Source organism: Terrapene carolina, unplaced genomic scaffold (assembly GCF_002925995.2).
Source record: "Terrapene carolina triunguis isolate 2854851 unplaced genomic scaffold, T_m_triunguis-2.0 Scaffold96, whole genome shotgun sequence".
Lineage (NCBI taxonomy): Eukaryota > Metazoa > Chordata > Testudines > Emydidae > Terrapene > Terrapene triunguis.
The window spans coordinates 27,077,962-27,098,355 of NW_020664447.1; the positions used below are offsets into that span (position 1 = coordinate 27,077,962).

Here is a 20,394-nt window from a genome sequence, read left to right on the forward strand (position 1 = left end):
GGCTGCTAAATGAAGCTTGAGTAGTTGAGTATAGATCATATACACCCTGTATGAGAAGTAAAGGTTACATGTACATTTTATTTTAAAGTACACAAATGGAGTATAAAAAAGAAAAACAGTACAACGTTTTCATAAACATAATGCCGTCCATCCAAATGACTCCTTGGCTGGAACAATACAATATTAAAAGTTAGTTTCCCTGTCTGTGTGAAAAAACTACTCATTACTCAGTCAATCTAGAAGCCTGTTTGGGTGAACATACTTTTAGAATATATTTTGGGTAGATCAGTGGTTCTCAAACGGGGCACACATACCCTGGGGGTTTGCAGAGGTCTTCCAGGGAGTACATCAACTCATCTACATATTTGCCTACTTTTCCAATAGGCTACATAAAATGCACTAGGGAAGTCATTACAAACTAAAGTTTCATACAGATAATGACTTTTTTATACTTCTCCATATACAATACACTGAAATGTAAGTACAATATTTATATTCCAATTGATTTATTTTATAATTATATGGTAAAAATGAGGAAGTAAGCAATTTTTCAGTAATAGTGTGATGTGACACTTTTTTGTATTTTTATTTCTGATTTTGTAAGCAAGTAGTTTGTAAGTGAGGTGAAACTTGCGGGTAGGCAAGACAAATCAGACTCCTGAAAGGGGTATGGTAGTCTGGAAAGGTTGAGAGCCACTGGGCTAGATCATGCAATTAAGGCATGAAGTCAGCATTGCATACTTGCAACGTTTACTAGCTGCTGTTAGTTTTGGAAAGTCCTTGTAATATGTCCCTGGAGAGCACATGAGAAACATGCATAAAGAAACTCATTATCAGACATCTTTTTTTTATATATCTATTTTTTTTCCTTCTTTCTCTAGGCACAGTAAAGATATTGCGCTGGTAAACTTGGCAAATGTTCTACACAGGGCTCATTTCTCAGCAGATGCAGCCATCGTGGTCCATGCAGCTCTGGATTACAGCGACTTCTTTACCAGCTATTACACTTTGGGAAATATATACGCAGTAAATACGATTTTTATTTTCCAAGAACTGTAGAATATCAGATACTGTAATTTAATCGCTTTGGCTGTAGTTGCAGCACTTTTAAAATACAGCACAATGATTAAACGATCCTGCAATAAATTTCACACATTGTTCAAGCTTGATGTTTAAGTTGGTTGGATTCAGACCTCTTTGCAGAGAAATTAATCTCTTTCAACTAACAAAGAAAAACTCATGTCTGCAGTTGAAAACATCTCTTAGAGCAAGACCAGTCATCTAGCTGATTTACCGAACAACATGGTTCTAATTTCAGAGGAGATTGGCTGCTGATTAAAACAGAAATCAATATAAATTGAAGTAAAAAAACTGATCTTTATTAATCGCTGGAAGTGTTTCATTAAATATTGCTGAACAGAGGCTAACTTTCTCTCTCTCTCTCAATCATTCTTCAGATGCTTGGGGAGTACAACCACTCAGTCCTGTGTTATGATCATGCTTTACAGGCCAAACCAGGGTTTGAACAAGCTGTAAAAAGGAAGCATGCTGTCCTATGTCAGCAAAAACTTGAGCAGAAACTGGAAGCTCAGCATAGGTAACTGAGACATGCGTCCTCTGAAAAGCCTAACAAAAATTCATATGCAAGTGGTCTCATTCTCAATGTTCTGTTTCTGTGATTATTGCTCACCATTGCGGTAAAACGGTGATATGTTTTAACTTACTACAGTTTACAACTATTGCATAATCATAAATAATACAAATATTGTAAGCAACCAAAAGTTTCATATGAATGTGAAACAATTCAACATAAACTTTCCTGGTGTCAAATTTTAAGATCACTTCAGCGAACGTTAAATGAGTTGAAGGAGTATCAAAAACAGCATGACCATTACCTGAGGCAACAGGAGATCTTAGAGAAGCACAAGCTGATCCAAGAGGAGCAAATCCTGAGGAACATCATCCATGAGACGCAGATGGCAAAAGAGGCACAACTAGGTACAGATTTTGTAATGAGCACTGAGTGTAACAAGTAAGAGTTAGTCACTTTCAGTCACATCTTAATGTAGTGAAACAATTCACTCCCATATTTGGTTATGATGCTCTTAGGTGGCCATTTCATTTTGATTTTGAAAAAGTTGTGTGTGGAATGTTCTCAGATCAGTCCATGGGTTCTTGTCTGGCAAAGGCAAAAATCTATAAAACAGCACGCTTAGTTTCAGGAAGAGGGAGCATGTTCTGTTGTTCTTGGGGGCCCTCAACTAGTACATGTTGATTGGCTTAATGAGGAACTGTAGTCCATCATAGCTAGAAATGGAAATAGTGAAAATTTTGAGGCCTTTGAATAATGGAGGCAGGATAATTGTGCAGGAAAACATCTGGGGAAAAAATCATCTCTTCCCCCCCACCCCACCCCCGCCCCACCACTTAATACTAAACTATATTTGAATTTTGTTAGATAAGTTATTCTAAGGACTTATCTACATAGCAGGTTAGTGCTGGGTGTGAATCTGCTGTGCACTAGCTTGCCACGCGCTAACTCGCCATGTGGACTTTGCTACAGCGCACTAAAAGCTCTGTAGTGCATTTTGATGTCCTCTGATTTCAACTACAGAATTTTTAGTGCACATAACATAGAGTGTTCGTAGCAAGGCAGTGTACTCTGTGTCCATACCTGGCACTAACTTGCTGGGTAGACAAGCCCTAAGCTATAGGCTCTAGACTTGAGTGAATTTTGAGTAAATCCAGGACACTCAATGCACTACAAGAACAAACATTTGGAATGTAATGTCTTTTCTTCTGTGACATTTGTAGTTAAAGGATTAAATCTATCCTACATCTCCAGTATCTGAGCAACCCTTCAGTTTTCTCAGCAGCACTCTTGTGTCTATCCATTTGGAAAAGACTGACTGCCAAAAATGCTGAATGAAGTGCAAAAGGACTGTAGGAAAATGAACAGGAAATGCAGAATTGGGTATTTCAAATCCCAAACTCCATGCAAACTGTATTGCAGGAAGTGTAGTCAAATGTCATGTAGTCCTTTCCACAAATATTAGTTTAGCTATCTTCTTTCAACGATGGAGTTCTCCTTTAATACCAGTCAACAAGATAGCTTGGAACTAGACTCTGATAGTGTGCTGGTTTTGGTCAGCTGAGAAACAGTCTGCTCTTTTACAGCAATGAACTTTTGTTAATGTTTGTGCTCCATAGGGAACCATCAGATATGTCGGCTTGGCAACCAACAGCACAGCTTGCACTGCCAGTGGGACCAGCCTGTTCGCTATCACCGTGGGGACATTTTTGAAAATGTGGAATATGTTCAGGTTTGTCTACTATGAATTAGCACCATTACTAGCCACTCAAGCAACACAAGTCCTTGAGGCTGACGTAAGATGTCCATAATCGTTACCCAAAAAATACTTTTTTTTTTCTTTTAATAGATCAAAATATAACTGTAGGAACTGTATAGTCTTGCTAAAAGAGTAAAAGGCACATTTTGCTAGTGTAATTTTCCTGTGACCCTTTTGCTAATAATGGGAGAACCGGAAATAACTCTGGATTTTGGCAGCCCAATGCCTGTTGTTTAAAGATTTTGTTTTGTTATATAGGGAGGGGGCAAAATGAGGGCTCTTCTCAACTATCTTTTTGGGAGGAAAATGTTCTAGAGTGTTTTGTGAAACTCCAACATTGCCCTGGAGTTTCCATCCCTATTTTTTTCCCCTCTGTATAGAATGCCCTCTTTCTACTAAGTACAGGCATCAGATGATTTGAGAAGGAGTGTAGTTGTCTTACATGAATATGCTAGATGTCATGTAGCTAGGAGTATGCCTCTAGAGATGTGAAACATCCATTTCCAAATCTGGTTTCCTTGAAGGACACAGCAAATGTACACTAGGTAACTAATGTACATAAAGAGACAAATGCCTTTAAGGAATCAGTTTTCCCTTTGGATCCACATATAATACTTCCCATAGAATAAGGTACCCCACTATGACAGCTGAAAAAGTGTGTGTATATAAATAATTGTTGGTTTTTACTTTATATACGCTTTTAAAAATTATTTAAGATGGATAGCGATACTTCCCTCTTTCTAGACATTTTCAGTCCGTTCATCTTGATGAATATCCTAAAAACTTTTTGTAACATAATGAGATTTAAAGAGGAGGGAATCAGCATTATATACTTCCTAATATTTTATGTTGCTAAGAGTGAGAGTGGTAATGTGAGTTCTGCCCATCTAACAATGACTCTTAATACTAATAGAGGTGCTGCTGCTGTTCTAGTAGCTTAAAATATCAGCTTCTATGCTTTGGGTTTGATAGTTCCTGAAGAAAGGGCTGGTCCACACTAACCCCCCAGTTCGAACTAAGATACGCAACTTCAGCTACGTGAATAACGTAGCTGAAGTCGAAGTATCTTAGTTCGAACTACAAGGTACTTACCGCGGGTCCACACGCGGCAGGCAGGCTCCCCCGTCGACTCCGCGTACTCCTCTCGCGGAGCAGGAGTACCGGTGTTGACGGCGAGCACTTCCGGGATCGATTTATCGCATCTAGACAGACGCGATAAATCGATCCCAGAAGATCAATTGCTTACCGCCGAACCCGGAGGTAAGTATAGACATACCCAAAGGTTGAAACAATCTGCAAAAGTAGATATCATATTTGTAAAAAGTTTTGCAAAGCCTGGTATTAATAGAAAGGGTTTCACAATATGTCTTTAAAAAACAATAAAATAGTATTTTGCTTTGAGCTGCATTTTCTCCTTACATGTTTGAAACCCTAATATTGTGCTAGTGCAAGAGGACCAGAAATGACTCATAAATTGACCAGTTTAGTTTTGCTGCCAAAGCTAAGGGAATTGCAAGAAGTAAACAACCTGCATAAGTGATGAAAAGCAAATCAAACTTACAAAATTCAGTGTTAGTAGTTCACTACCTTGAAAGGAAATACTGTCTAAAAATAGTGATAATGTCCCTGTCATTTTCTTCTTTGACAGTTTGGAGAGGACTCATCAAGATCCAGTATGACATCCGTGAATTTGGATCTCCATGCGAACCACAGCGATCTCAGCCACTCTTTGCAGTCTTCTCCTGTTGCCCATTCTATTGTTTCACTGTGGGGCCTGGAATCAGATGCCTACAGGGTGAGCAAAGAGTATGAGCTCGCTCTTTTATACAGGGCTATCATGAAAGATTGTGTTCTCCTTTAGTAAAAATTTATTCTAAAGCAGCAGTGTCCAATCACTCATATGTAGCAGAACTTATGTGTCTGGTACTCCTGAGTTCTCCTTCATTGTCTCAGGTAAGCTGCTCTGCTGAGCACTAGTGGACTACTACTTCTGCCTGTCTCCCATTCATTTGTGTGAACTCTACCACACAATGTGAATTTGAGTTGCTCTCATGACTGCAAAATTGGGATTTAGAGTCCAAACCTCGGTTCATGGTAGAGCAGCACAATTCACTAAAAATAGAAAGCACAGTGCTGATACAACCGAAATCTTGGCTTGATAAATTGGGACAATTTCCAGAAAAGGCAGGAAACCATTATCTTAAAGGAAGAGTTTTTTTTTCTTTTTTGTCATCCTAGTGTATTCCTGAGGCATTCTTATCAGCTAGTTAATGTGAAGGTTAAGATTGATGAATTATTTCTCAACAGTTTAAGAATTTTTTTTTCTTTGCAATTAGGATAAACAGCATATTCTTTGGCCTAAAAGATCAGACTGTGTAAAATCCTTTCCAACAATCCCGAACCCAGAGGAACTGCCAACCTATTTCCTGCCTCCAGAAAACAGAGGATTCAGGCAAGTGTTGATTAATCATGAAGTGAATTTCCCATTGTATTGTTTAATTTGGTTGTAGTGATGTGACCACATTATGAGAATCTGGGGTCACTGACCAACTAGTGTATTATTCTTTTAAGGTGGCTGGGTCTCCCTCTGGTTGGAGAAGATGATGTGTCAATCTGTCTGATTATAACAGGCAGCATTTGTGTTCCTTTTGGAGGCTCTCCCTCTTCCCACTCCACAAGAGGAGTCACAGCCATCTAATGCTCTGTCCACATTACAGCTATAACCAAGTCAGGAAACCAGTTCCAAAATTACTATCCCCTTACCTGGATTTAAGATGGTTAAAATATAGTATGGACAGGACCAACCATGTGCCACTCAGCTGTTTGTGTGTTTACATCCCACCGTTTGAAACATGAACTCATGTCTTCTCGGTTCTTTTCACTGCCAGAGTCCATTCGATCCTGAGTAGCCCAGGAGAGGCCCATGTGCATGGAGAGGCCCAGCTGCCAGATTGTTCGTCTATTACTGATGTCCGTAACAATGAAACTCTGTACACGTTGGTCAAAGAACTAGATGGTCATCTGGAGCTGAAATTTAAAATGCCGGATGATCATGCAAGACAAGTAAGAGGCACTGTTTTCATAGGTAACCTTTTCATTCTGAGTGTCTGCCTTTTATGGCCTTAGAACTAAGGTCTTCAAGATTTGACAGATGCTGGCAACAAAAAGATGGGCCTGATTTTGCAAGGTACTCAGTACTTCCATAGGCTTCCCCTTGCTGGGAAGTGTAAGCTCTTAATATCTGGCATGAAATCCTATGACATGGCTTCTTTAAACACCTATCAAAAGTGTGTGAGACAAAAAATGATAGTTAATCTAGAAAGTACTATTTTCTTCTAAAACCTCTGAAGACCACATGAAAACTGTTCATTGGCTTTACCACCACCTTGTTGGCACAGGAGAGACACCTGCTTATAGCTGTCTTTCCTTATTGCTTACTGTCCCTTGGTTGCTTTAATGGGTCTTTAGACTCTCCCCTCCCCCAGACCACCAACAGTGCATCTGTAGTGGTCACTTTTCAGCTACAGTACAAAGAAGGGGCTTAGGAAATTTTAGGGTCATGAGACTTGAGCAACCCAGATAGCTATATCTTGTAAAAACTGTGTTTGAGAGATCACTTTAAAATCTTCCTTCCTATTTTTTTGTTAAATGCCTTTTCATGTTGTTCAGATCTTGCATTCGCGTATCAACAATCAAACTATTACAGAGGAGCAAATAGGAGTATTCATCTCTCATGCTATAAAGAAGGTAAGTCAAGAATTGTAGTTTGAAGTAAATTTGAGAATCCTTGTTTATCTATGCGTGTGATAACTAGATTCATGCATCTGACGAAGTGGGCATTCACCAACGAAAGCTTATGCTCCAATACATCTGTTAGTCTTAAAGGTGCCACAGGACTCTCTGTTGCTTTTTATAGATTCACGTTGTTCAGTGGCACACTATTTACAATTTGCCTTGCCTGGGAAGTATAGCAGAGCTGAAATTTGTAACTTCTTTCGATCTACGTTTCACAAAGAACCACAAATGTTCAGAGAAGCATCCCTTTCACTCAGCTTACTCAGTGGACCCTATTATAGCTTCCTTCCTACGTAAGAACACTGGTGGAGTGAGTGAATTTCATTCCTGTGAAAATTTGCAAGATATTGTGCGAGGGAATACAATGCCATTTCCCGAATCAAACAAATAATACTCCTGGAACTAACATGATGTTGGCCAACCAATAGACCTTGTTTTGCTTATGTTGTATTCCTTTCCCCCACCCTTTGTCTGGCTTGTCTGTTTAGATTGGTAGCTCTTCAGGCAGAGACTGTATTAAGTGTTTGCACAGCACTTAGCACAATGGGACCCTGATCATGAGTAGGGCCTTTGAGTGCTACCACAATACAAATAAGAATAGTAAATGTCAGGATGGAGGAAAACTTTTGGAGAAATCATATTAGATCTTAACAGATGTCAAATTAACTCTGTTGACATGCTGCCTTTCTGTGTGTACATCACGTTGGCAAAGCCTAAATACAATATGTGGAGTGTTTGTGCATCTTCTCGTTGCCCATAAGAAGGAGAACGGATCTGAGTGGTATTCATATTCTTGTGCACATAACAATCCTTTGCAGGCCTAATGTCTTACCTTCTGAGTTTTCTTCAGTGGCCATCCGAATGCATAGGTTTTTTCTTGGTAATACTCAGTTATTTCATGGCTTTAGTGCTGAAAAAACTTCTCCAATAAACAACTTCTTAACCAGTTAGAGCACGTCATAAGCATGTTCTTGTTATGCTTATGTGCACAAATTGCAGAGGACGGGGCATTTTCAGAGCAGAAGTTCAGCAGTAAGCATCATGGTCTTCCTGGGGAAAGACAAAATGTGTCTGCAAACAGGTTTGAATGTTTAAAGTAATGACAGCATTATGTTGAAAAAATAGGATTAAAGCCTTGGCAGTACCCTTATAAGCAGTGCCATTGCTAAGTCATGCACCGCATTTATTAATTATTACTATAGCACCTAGAAGTCTTAGTTATGGACCAGGACCCCATTTGTATTAGGTGCTATACAAACAGAACAAAAAGACAGTCTCTGCCCCCAAAGAGCTTACAAATGAAGTATATAATACTTGGATGCATACAGACAGGCCAATGTGAGGACTACATGGAAACAGTGAGACAATATTGGTCAGAATGATAGGCAGCATGTTGCTTGTCCCTGACAATGTGAAGGGAGGGAAAAGGAATTGTGCACAGAACCCTGCAGCTGTTCCATTGAAAATGATTTTATTTTAATTAGGGTGTCTTTTGCAGTTAGTAAAATCAGCTAAGAAAGCTGTAGTAAATCTGAAAATAACTGCTTCTCCTACGAAGTGCTGGGAGGAGGAACCAGAATTTACAACTAGAAATAAAAAAAAATCAGCCCCCCCCCAAAAAAAAAAAAAAAAAACCTGAAATACAAAAGTCTTTCTAGGAAAAAAAGTTCTAGACGACAATAGCTATTACTACAGTTATGTCTAGGACTAAAAACCAATTACTCCCTGCATATGTAGACCATTGCATTTAGTACTATATTTATTTTTTGTGTGTTTCTGTATAGGGCCTAAGAATGCACCCCTGACAGATCTGCATGCATGTGTGACATTATTCAGTGAGTGGTCTCATCAATAAGACTTACTCACACAAGTAACATTACACATGTGTAAATTGTTGCAGGATTGAAGCATTAGATTTGTCCTACAATTACAGATTAACCAAGAAACATTGGAAAAGGGATTTGACAGCATATTAAAATATCCATTATATCCTGTAATGCAAATAAAACTTTTTAGTATAAGGCTGTTGATTCAAAAATACTGAAGAAATACCATTATCTACAAAATTTACTTCTCTCTGAAAACTTTTACCCACTATGGTTATAAGATTTCTACAACTGAAAGAGAGAGAGTATTTGTTTGACATATTTTGTTGTGCATTTGACACAACTCTACATAGTTAGTTTCATTGTTCCTTCTCTAAAGAATGAATTAGTCTGTTTATGTAACTATAGGTCAAGGGCCAGCTAAGAATAATTAGAAATCTGATTGTACATTTTATCCCTCTGCCCGACCATGTTTACTACTTTAAGTTGTGAGCATTTGGGGTCAGTGACTATCTTGCTATATGTTTAGACAGTTGCCAAGCACATTGTGGGCACTACCCAAAATATGAATGGATAGATAATTATTTAAAATAGGAAAATGTGATTCTAAAACCTCAAATTGGCTTTTTGAAATTGACTACTTCTCAAATTGATGGTTGCCACATGTGCAATGTGGGTCTTACACTCTGGAATGGCAAAGGGCTAAGAATCATTGATTCCTGTGGGCAGGCAGCATTAAAGGACTTTATGGAAATCATTCGGGGCAATCACATGAATCAAGGATGCTAGCTGAATGCTCTTGCTGAGCAACAGGTGCTACTAAATTAACATTAGTTCATCTATCCTGCACCTGTGAAGTTCAACTGGTAAGCTAACTAGCTTCAGCCAAGGTAGAGGGTAGAATAAATTGTATCCAGTTCATAAAGCAATACACTGAGTTGCTTATGTTGGAGAGAGTTTATGGTAAGCGATTGTATATTCCTGAAATGTTATGACTTTTTTTTTTTTTTTCAGCCAGGGGATCCTTTATGGCTTATGCTTAATGAGGCTGGACTCTACTGGCGTGCGGTTGGAAATAGCACCTTTGCTATCACGTGCTTGCGAAAAGCATTGAACTTAGCCCCACATGAGTATCAGGATATCCCTTTAGTCAATCTAGCTAACCTTTTGATTCATTATGGTCTTCATCTGGATGCCAGCAGGCTCCTGCTAAAAGCTGTGGCCATCAATAATTCTGAGGTAAGGGTTGCTTTTGTATTAATTTAGTAATAAACAACAAAACTCTTCCTGGAAGATTGCTTCATTAATTCCCAACCCCAAGTTTTGTTCTCCTCATACATGTTATTCTTCAGGCATCTCATTTGTAACGTGTTCATTTAAGTTGCTGCTTCATGTTTGTTAAGATCAGGAAATTAAAGTGCCAGATAACACTGGATGCTTAGAATATAAATGTCTGGAAGAATAAATAGCTTTAAATATGGGCGACAAATTAGGTTGCTTCTGGACAACAGAATTCCAACCAGCTGGCTGTTTTTTTTTTTTTATTCAATTCCTGGCATCACTGGTATCTAAAATGGAGATTCTTGATGCTATGTTAACATTTAATCCTTGTGTGTTGGAGAAAAGAGAAACTATTACATAAAATGTGTTTAGATCAGGTTTGATAGGAGGTAAGCTATTGAGAAGTTGCTTCTACCCAGCAGTTTCACCCTCATGTACAACCAGTCTTAGTAAGTGTGGTCTTGTGACTAAAGCACAGGACTGGGAGTCAGGAGATCAAAGTACTGTCCTAGCCCTGCCACTGACTCATCATGTAATATTACGCAAGTAATTTACCTACTGTGGCTCAATTTCCCCATCTGTAAAATGGGGCTAATACGTCTTCCCTATTTCATAGTGCTGTTGTGAGGATTAATTAATTCATGTTTGTAAGTGCTTTGAAGTTTTCTGATGGAAGATGCAAGAGAAATGAAAAGTATGTGACTGTACCCTCTTCTTTTGGAAATTGATGGTTGCACAATTAGATTTGGAAATCTACATGTACGTCTACATAAACACTTACTGCAGAACAAGCTGGGGTGTAAATCTACAGCGCTCCAGCATGCCATACATTAACTGCATGGACTCAGGTACTGTGCGCCAGAAGTTCCCTACTGCGCATTCAAACAACAGTAAATCAATGCACACTAGAAAGCTTTTAGTGAACAGCAGGGTCCGTGTAGACTGTTAGTGCATGGCACTACACCCCAGCTTGCCATATAGTGTTTGTGTAGCCATGCCCTCAATATTAGTCATCACTTAGCTGTGCAGAAGAGTTAATTTGGAATCTGCTGCCTCCCACATAATGGGTAGATAAATATAAAGATAAATAACATGCCTTTCAGAAATGTGGGAAGACAATGCAAAACTGGATTATTGAAACACTAGCCAGTACTGTGGAACTTTTTTTTTTTTTTTTTTCTTGGGGTGTTGTAAGTACTTGGGAAATAATGTCTTCTCTTCACTTCAAGTTTAACCAATGAGCTCTTCATTAAAAGAATAAAAATGAGTTCCAATTGTCAGAACAAGACCGTTGCATTATCAAAGAAAATGCTGCTGATCAAAAGGTATTCCAAAAGAAGTAGTGTGCAAAAATAGTCTCTTGGCTATCTAGATATCCATTCATAACACACACCCATCTCTGCTGCTTGGATGATTCCTTTGTTTTCTTGATTAATCTCATGCATTTTACATTCCGTTCTTTTCATTTTTTTAATGCCACTTGTGATATCTTGTGGGAATAGACTATTGCAAAAGCTGTTGTATCTTTGCAAATATTTTGATTAACTTTATTTCTCATTAACTATAAATATGCCTGGTATAAAGTTATGGTGTATTTCTAAATTTTGTAGAGTAAGTACTTTGTAGCCCACAAATGATTTGAAGAAAATTTTCTCAGAGAAAACATTGATATTCAATTCTCTTTAAATATAAATAGACCATGTTTGCAACTTTCCTCCTTGTAATAAGAGATATATAACTACTGGATTGGCCAGAAAAAGTTGTGCAAGTCTTAAACAAAAACAAAAGGGAGAAACAACCCTAAGTGAAATGAGTTTGTCTCACTCCAGTTCCCAGGGGACAAGAGTCCAAATCACAACTCCTCCTTCCCCCATCATATTTGGGGCCTAGAGTTGAGGCACTTCAGCAGTAGTATGGGAAGCTGATGGTTGCACAATTAGATTTGGTCACTTCTGCCTATGCTGTCCCTCTTATTTGGACAAAGGACTTGAGTCTCCAGGGTTTTCAGTCCCTCCAGCACTAAATTCACTTTAAAATAAGTGGAGAGGGCAAAAATAGAATCAGCTGTGTAGCATCGTGGTATTTTTAATACAAGAGCTAGCAGCAATTTTGCAACAGTTTGAAAAGGAATCTAACCAGTTTAGATTGCAGATAAGTATATGAAAAAAGAGGATCATAAAGCAAGGGATAAGTGATGAAATGTTTGAATTAGGAAATTGGAGGGAGGGAGGGCGTGACAATACCCATGGTATTTAGAAACGGGTTGCACTAGTAGGGTTTCTTCAAATAGTTCTTCCAAAGGTTCTTCCAGTACCTTTGGCAAAACTCTACAGCAGTTCAAGACTAAGAGTATTGCAATCAAACTTGAGTGTGCCGTGCTATAGTGATGTCAGTTAACTTACCACAAAAGCCTGATATTAACAATGCTAACCAGACTGTGGATAGATTAGAGTTAGCATTTAAAGGAGATTCTCTGGTGTGTAAGGGAAAGACAAGCTGAACAAGAAGGTATGATTAACAATAGGGCAGGATGATTTGGGGCTTGTATGAATGAATGAGGTGCAATGAATTACCAAAGGCACCCAAGAAGTAGTACCACCAAATGAAGATAGCAAACACGTGATGGGAGGTCATAAGAAGAAGAAGAATCAATTAAACTGTCTGACTAAGGTTGGCTGGAGCATCAGACTGAACTCAAATTTGAATTAACTCTATGGACATGAATTAGTATCTTGTGATTTAATTGCATCATCAGATTGTTAAAAGCACACAGTCTTCTGAAGCATGTTTTTAATACTACAAGCAAAATTTTTGAAAGCCATGACTAGTCTTAAAAGTTCCATGACAAGAAGTATCATTTAGTGGAGGAAATTGGCTGCTCTGTTGCTTCAGCATGGCTATTATTCTGGTCACAGGGTTAAATGCAGCACTTAATTTCTCTACATAAACCATAAAGATGCTTTTGAAAACAAAGTGTAATGCTTCATTGTGTGCCAGGACTTAAATCACTGGATGATATCTAAAAATGCATGTCAAAGTTAGTTTTGAAGAATTATTACAATGTCTTTTGTCTCTGCTGCAAGAGATTGTTCTTGGCTAGTCAAAGTTATGAGTAAGAGTGTTGACTTACTACTGCAAAGAATTGAACAATGGGCCAAAAGACACAAATCCCAAGTTAGTGTGAAATTGGAGCTCTGAGTAATTTAATTATTTTCCGGAGAACAATAAGCTTGGATTGGCAAAAGACTAATCAGCACTTCCATCCCATATTAGATCTCATGTTACGTGGTACCTTTTGCTTTAGACTTCTTGGTTCCTTACTAAAAACTCCCCTAAAACATTTCCCTTCACATTCTTTGCTGCCATATGTAGAATGTGCTATGTTTAAGATGGGCTGTAAATAAGTGGTTTGTTACACTTGTGGGTATATCACAGATTTATGTCATTTTAAAAACCTGAAATCCTAAGCACAGGCAGTATGTCCAACTAATTATTGGTTTTAAAACCAATAATTTAGGTTGATTATTCTGCATTCTAGGAATAAGCAGTCCCTTATCCGTAAGACCCTTCTAGCTGATTTGGGAGTGTGGAGGGCATGAGACTTGGTCTATTGCAATAGCTACCTTCAGTTTTGAACTGAGAACACATTTGTTGTGCTGATACAAGGTTGCTTTTCTCTTTGCAGCCCCTGACTTTCTTGAGCCTAGGAAATGCCTATCTGGCTCTGAAGAATATCAGCAGAGCCTTGCAAGCCTTCAGGCATGGGCTGGATTTAACTACAAAGTGTCAGGAGTGTGAGAGCAACCTGAAGTTGATCCGCTGTCTGCAGTTTTGTCCTTTTGTGTACAACATCACCTCTTCTGTATGCAGTGGTAAGCAGCTGCTGAAAAATGGTCAAAAAGTGACATAGCCTTACAGTCAGAGTGCACTCTACTGGAGTTCAAGACCGCTGTATTCTTTCCCAAGAATCATCCCATTTCCCTCTGTTTACACTCCTCTCTGCCAGCAAGGACTAACATTGAGGCACATCTCCTCTGGGAGAGAGGATAGTACTCCATTCAGAGCTAATTCAGGTCTACTTATGTTACTAGAGGTGCTGCAGTTAAGTACAGAGAACATGCTGCCTTCACAGCAACCTAACCCCTCGTTTTATAGGTAATGAGGGTTGAATCCATGTGTCTCCATGTCATTGCACAGCTATAACTGGTGTGTTACTCTTAGCCCCCTTATATGCCCATTTAAGTTCTTCAGACAAGTATTGTGAGATCTTCCTTTTAAATCTATAGGTTCTGGTAGGGAATATTGTCTATTGTAGTTAATTTTTTAATCCAGTACTTCCAGCCTTGAATAATAGATTTTAAATGGCATTTACTTTTTAGAAATGCTCCATAATGCACTCTTACTACACTACATGATCATTTCTTTGTTCATGCAGGACCTACAGTAAGTGTTTCTGGATTTCTAGTTGTTTTTTAAAAAAAAATCCACAGTGAGATGGGGGCTGAAAAAGATATGTTCTTTTAAAAATATGTCTGGAGATGTGATGCTTTGTTGCCATTAATGGCTACTCTAAGATCCAAAGTACAACCTTGTGGAGCCAAGTGAAATTGAGTGAACCTTCCTCTCATTGAATATTTCAGATGTCTTTTATGTACTTGCTAATGGTGCATGTGCTGCTCCCAAGCTATCCTGAAGACCATTTCTGAATGTATTTGGCAGTCCCTTTTCTGTGAAACCATCACCAAGAGACACTTCTGGGTGATTTTACTCAGTATTTAAATGAAAGCCTCACATGATGAGATAAATGTGTTTGATTTTAATATTACTAATACCTTCCCCTAAGGATTTCCTGAGTTCCTGAAAATGTATGGGAACAAATCTCTTCTCTGATTTAGCATCTGGAATTGAACACTTTAAATATATACCAAGAAATATGTTGGCCTTTGATCGATGTGAATGCAACACATCACAGGTGATCTTCCAAGACTATGCCACCAGAGTAATATTATTTCCTGATGCATTTACACATTTTCATTTCATTATTTGGTGCGCAAAACAAAAAACCTTTGGTTGGCCTTTATAAATATATTTTAGTAGGTGGTGTTACTGCCCAGGTGTTAGGCTTCTCATTTACCTCCATTCCAAAACCCTCTTTCCTGACGCTGACTTGGAAGGAGCTCTTCATTCTGGGTTACCATCCCTAAAATCTGTTTAAAAAGTCATTTCCCAAATGGTGTGTCAATTCGAAATGTTTTCCCTTGCAGTTTTCCCAGCCAGGATGGAACTGTACTGCAGCCTTTTGTGTGGCTTGTAAAAATCTTCCTCTGTCTTTTTAAAATGATTTTAGTGGGGTTGGTTGCTTACCTGAATCCCTAGAACCTTCTTGGACTGAAACCTTAACAAAAGCCAATTCTATTTTGAAATAGAAGCAGAAAGAAAAGACACCTTTTTAAATTACTCTATTTAACATGACCCAAGAGTCTCATGAACAGTGGCTCTGTCTGAAACTACCTGTGCTTCTACAAGAGTCTTTCAGTCTCGCAGTTCCTTGTATGTGCACCTTCTTGATCTCATCATCACCACATTTGAAAGGGTACTTCAACAAGTGTTAATTGCTGCTGTTAATTAGCATGGTTTCCCTAACCAGGGCTTTAATTTTCTGTCCATGTTATAACACAGGGTTGTAGACCACTTTAGGAGACTTACATGGTTCTCAGGGGGTGGGAGGGTGGGGAACCTCTGCCCACACTGCTTGTGAAAACTATGCAAGCAGTATGGCTTTTGCTAATGTGACCATGTGTTAACAGAGCAGGAATGTTTAACTGTGAGGTCCTTTAGGGAACCTGTAAGGCTTATAATCAAAAGGGAAGCTGAACATTTACCAGGTATATTAACTTCATTAATGCCAGAAATCAAGTTTCTAGGTGTCTTGCCATACATTTGTACTGTTCCCCTTTTTTTGTGCCTCTTCATGTCATGCTGCTCCTTTGTATTGTAGAGATGGGAGAGACCATCTAGGTCAGTGCTTCTCAAAGTGGTGGTCCGCAGACCGCTGCCGGTCTGCAAACCATCTGCTGCCGGTCCACGGCGAGTTTCCTCATAAGAGCGTCGAATAGGATAATAATATGGCACCGGTCCCTGGCACATTGGGGGAAAAAAATTGCCGGTCCCTCACATCAGATAACTTGAGAAGCTCTGATCTAGGTTATCTTATGCATCACTGGCCAATGCAGAACAATTAGAAGTATGAAATTGACACATGGTGTAAATGTCTTTGTTTTATTGAAATGTTTTTAAAATAAACTTACCAGTGTATTCAGCCTTGATATTGATGAGTTTTCTGGTTTAAAACATGGGTTTAAACCAAAATCTAAAATCTTAAGAATGCAAAAATGGAGAAGCAGACTTGTTTGTCTGTCTTTTACAGGGGGAGAAGAAAGACAGTTTCAGGATGCTGAGAATGGTTTGGGAATTTTTATTCATTGCACATTTAGGCTGCATCTACACTACAAGCTGGGGGTGTGATTCCCAGCTCATGTACACATACTCATGCTAGCTTGGGGAGAGCTAGCATGATTATAAATAGTAGACTATAGCCTCACAAGTACAGGCAGCATCCATGCTGAGTAGGTACACATGGGTTTGTACTCAGCATGTCTAAGCTGTGCTACTGCTGCCCATGCTTCCATGGCTACGCTGTTTATAACTCATGCTAGCTCTCATTGAGTATGTATGCAAGCTGGAAACTGCACCCCTATGCCATGGTGTAGTTGTAGCCTCAGATGGACTGAAAAGGAAAATATACATAGGTTGTTGGAAAGTGGGGGCCAAGACTTCAAAAGTGTCTGAGACCATCATAAGTGTACACATACTGAGAGTGCACAGACAAATTGGGGTTTGCACAGAGATACCTACATGTGTGCACATGTATTTTGGGTTATCCCTGCCTGTCTCAGGCCTGCACACAAGTGTTTGCACAACTTTGAAGAAATCACCATTTTTAGTGGTAGGATTTTAATTTCAATTCTAGCTTTTCGATGAGACCGGTTTATTGTGAGGTTTAGTTAAGAACATAATTAGTGTGGGACAGGCACATATATCCCATGATTTAATTGCTGTTTAGTATTATACCATCTTATGAAATACAATAAGCCATAAACTGTATAACCAAAAGGATGAACACTGCATTGCAAATATGTAAAACAACCCACAGTGTTCTCATCTAAAATCTGTTACATCTTAAGGTATTTATAGAAACATATGAGAAGTACATGAGTAATTTACTATGAGATGCACTTGCTACTGCTGGCTTCATAGTAAATTGAAACACTCTCTGTGATAAGATGCATACTGCGTACCTATATGCTGCTTACTGAATCATACATTTTAGAAATGGAAAAAGACCAGTCCTTCCACTGCCAATGCAGCACATTGTCAAGCATATGTTTGAATAATTTCAGCAATGGGGATTCTGTTATTTGCCTTGGGGCACTCTTCCAGAGCCTAAATGAATTATTGCTAAAAATAGTCTCCTGATGCGCATGATGTTTTTGTCCCCTTTTTCAGCTTTGTCCCATTGTTTCTATATATATATACACACACCTGGTGGGTCAAGCAGTGCGCGCACACACACACACCCCACTCCTTAATTTTGAAGCCCTTCACATGTGTTGCCAGATATAAGCGCACTCTTGCAGCATGTGCTATGCTTAAAACGCAGAACCTGCGAATTAAACTTTTGTATAATCCTGGCCTTTGAGAACTATTTGTCTTGCATTCTTTAAAAGAATCACTAGCAAGGTTGCCTGTGCTTCAGTTTACAGGCATGTCTGCATGTTGTATTATCCCTGTGCTCTGCCTGTCTGCTACATAAGTGTGAATTGGGACAGGTTGCAAGACACACAAGGTATTGAATTCTTCTTTGCTTTGATTCTGTGCCTGCTTACAAGAAAGGAGCAAATGGGCTCAGGGAGGAATTTGTGAGCAGCATGGTCTAATGGTGTGAGCAGGGGTTAGGAAGTACACATTGCTGAACTGTAGTCATGGTTTGCATAGACTGTTTGTGAGGCTCATGTATCTTTTTTCTGTTTTGGTTTTGTTTCCATCTGTAAAATGAGGGTAACTCATCCCTACCTCTTAGGAGTGTTGTGACACTGGATTAACGTTTATATAGAACTTTTGAAGGTGTGCTATAGGAATGCTAATTTTTTATTGGATGCTTATTACTGCTAGATTACCCACCCCGCCTGAAAACAACCACCATCTGAGTAGCAGGCTTTATTTTCCTGCCATCTTTGTTTTGCGGGGAGCTGACTGACATATTGGAATCAGGGCACTTAGTGTCTGAAGCAGGTTAAACTTAACAGTCCCACTCTATCTCATTTTTATGTTTAGTTTTCACCTTCCAGATCTAGGGCACTAACCCAGTACTGTTGAGGTTGGGTTTTAAACACTGCAGGGGAATGGGTTAAATCCACAAAACCGTTTTCATTGTTTTTGTCAAAAATGGTTGATAAAAACCTAACCTTCCGTGTCCCTATAAATACCCACAGTGATATTAAACTCTTTTACTTTCAGGTTTCTAGACAGGCAATGTCACTGCAGGAAATATTTCTGTCAACAGGTGAAAATTATGGACTCTTGTTGTTGATAAATAGAGTCTTTAGGCACTATCATTCTAGCATCTGCGTTCACTTTACATAATTTAGACCAACAGAAACACTTCCCCAATTTCCTTGGAATGGGGGGAATACCAACCAAGAGACTAACTGCCAAGGGTCCTACCTATGCTGGCCCTTAATGGAAAGTGATGTGGGAACTCAGATGTTTAATTACCTGGGGATCAGTTATTAGAAGAATGACAAGTCAAGTATATTAAACATAATTGGAAGGACAGGCAGCACAACAGCTGTTTTAAGTAGTCTTAAAGGGTGTGCAAGTAACAGGATCAAAGAAATTGACATAAAGGAGTTAAAATGCAAACAGGAAACATTGGTCAACTCCATAGCATCCCAAAAGCTACTTTCAGGAGTTAGTCGTTCCTGTCAACTATATTCTGCTGGTACTGCCATTGCAGCAAGCTGCAGATGTTCCGTCTGATAATGAAAAGAACTCTGTCGTGGATGTTACTGCACTTTTTTTATCCCTGAACAGCTGTGAGAGGTTAAAAACCTCATATTAACATAAGAAGCTTCCTCTTTGAAAATTCTTTAACCCTTTGGAAAGCAGTTGTCCTTACACTGCATAATGCCATAATCTGAACACTCAGATGTTGGGAAGTGCTGCTTGCCATAGCACAGAGTAACTTTGAACTCCACTAAAGATTAAAGTTGGATCATTTCTCAGGTGACTGCTGAAAAGAGGCAGATTTTGTAGTATGGGAGCTTCCCATGCCCTGTGCTCAAAAAAGCTGCTTTGTTGCATATAATGCTAAACTATAGGCAGGCAAAACCCCCTTTATTTTTAAACAAAATATTATTTTGCCTATATGAATAATTGCACCCCTCTTTCTAATTGTTTCCATTTGTATGATCTCCTGGCCTCAAGTTGTGTTGTCATTTATAAAGCAAACCTTTTTAAAAGGAAGATTTAAACAACCCCCTAGTATATAGACTGAATACATTTTCTTCCATTTTGAAATCATAATTTGTTTTAATGATTTAGACTTTCCAGTGTCTCTTCAGTCTCAAATTGTCTCTGACTTATACACCAGGTGGGTGTGCTATTATTAAATATTCTAGTTCTTGTGCCTTTTTATTGGTTACAAAGTACAGCTGAAGTTTGCTGTAAGCTTTTCAGCATACACTATGTTCATACCACCATTTACTATGAATGCAAATATTTTTGCGTATGGGTGCCTGTTTTCCTAGGTAATATGCATTTCATCACATTCTTTTTGATGTTATGATGTGTATTTTGCAACACAGGTTATATATTTAACAGCAGTTGTACACTTTATTTTTAAGAGGATGCTTTGGTTTTGGTGCCCTCTTGTGGTCTGAATATCCTACATCATAGGGAATCAAAAGTTTGGATTCCTTCATCCACCTCCTTTTAAAATAAAGCATGGGGGAAAGTATCTGCTCCCTTTTTAAAAAAAAAAAAAAAAAATGCATTTTTTTGTTCTTTCTTTGCCTTTTCAA

At 38.7% G+C, this 20,394-nt stretch overlaps 1 protein-coding gene across 1 annotated transcript in view; it reads left to right on the plus strand.

Moving 5' to 3' along the window:
- TTC17 (tetratricopeptide repeat domain 17) overlaps positions 1 to 20,394 on the plus strand; it is a 93,822-nt gene that overhangs the window by 33,666 nt on the left and 39,762 nt on the right. Inside the window, exons 7-16 of the mRNA XM_024209810.3 lie at positions 882 to 1,026; positions 1,458 to 1,597; positions 1,838 to 1,998; positions 3,211 to 3,323; positions 4,999 to 5,145; positions 5,687 to 5,802; positions 6,239 to 6,413; positions 7,020 to 7,097; positions 9,986 to 10,210; positions 13,938 to 14,124. Coding sequence (XP_024065578.2) covers positions 882 to 1,026; positions 1,458 to 1,597; positions 1,838 to 1,998; positions 3,211 to 3,323; positions 4,999 to 5,145; positions 5,687 to 5,802; positions 6,239 to 6,413; positions 7,020 to 7,097; positions 9,986 to 10,210; positions 13,938 to 14,124 — 1,487 coding nt within the window. The remainder of the gene's footprint in view (positions 1 to 881; positions 1,027 to 1,457; positions 1,598 to 1,837; positions 1,999 to 3,210; positions 3,324 to 4,998; positions 5,146 to 5,686; positions 5,803 to 6,238; positions 6,414 to 7,019; positions 7,098 to 9,985; positions 10,211 to 13,937; positions 14,125 to 20,394) is intronic.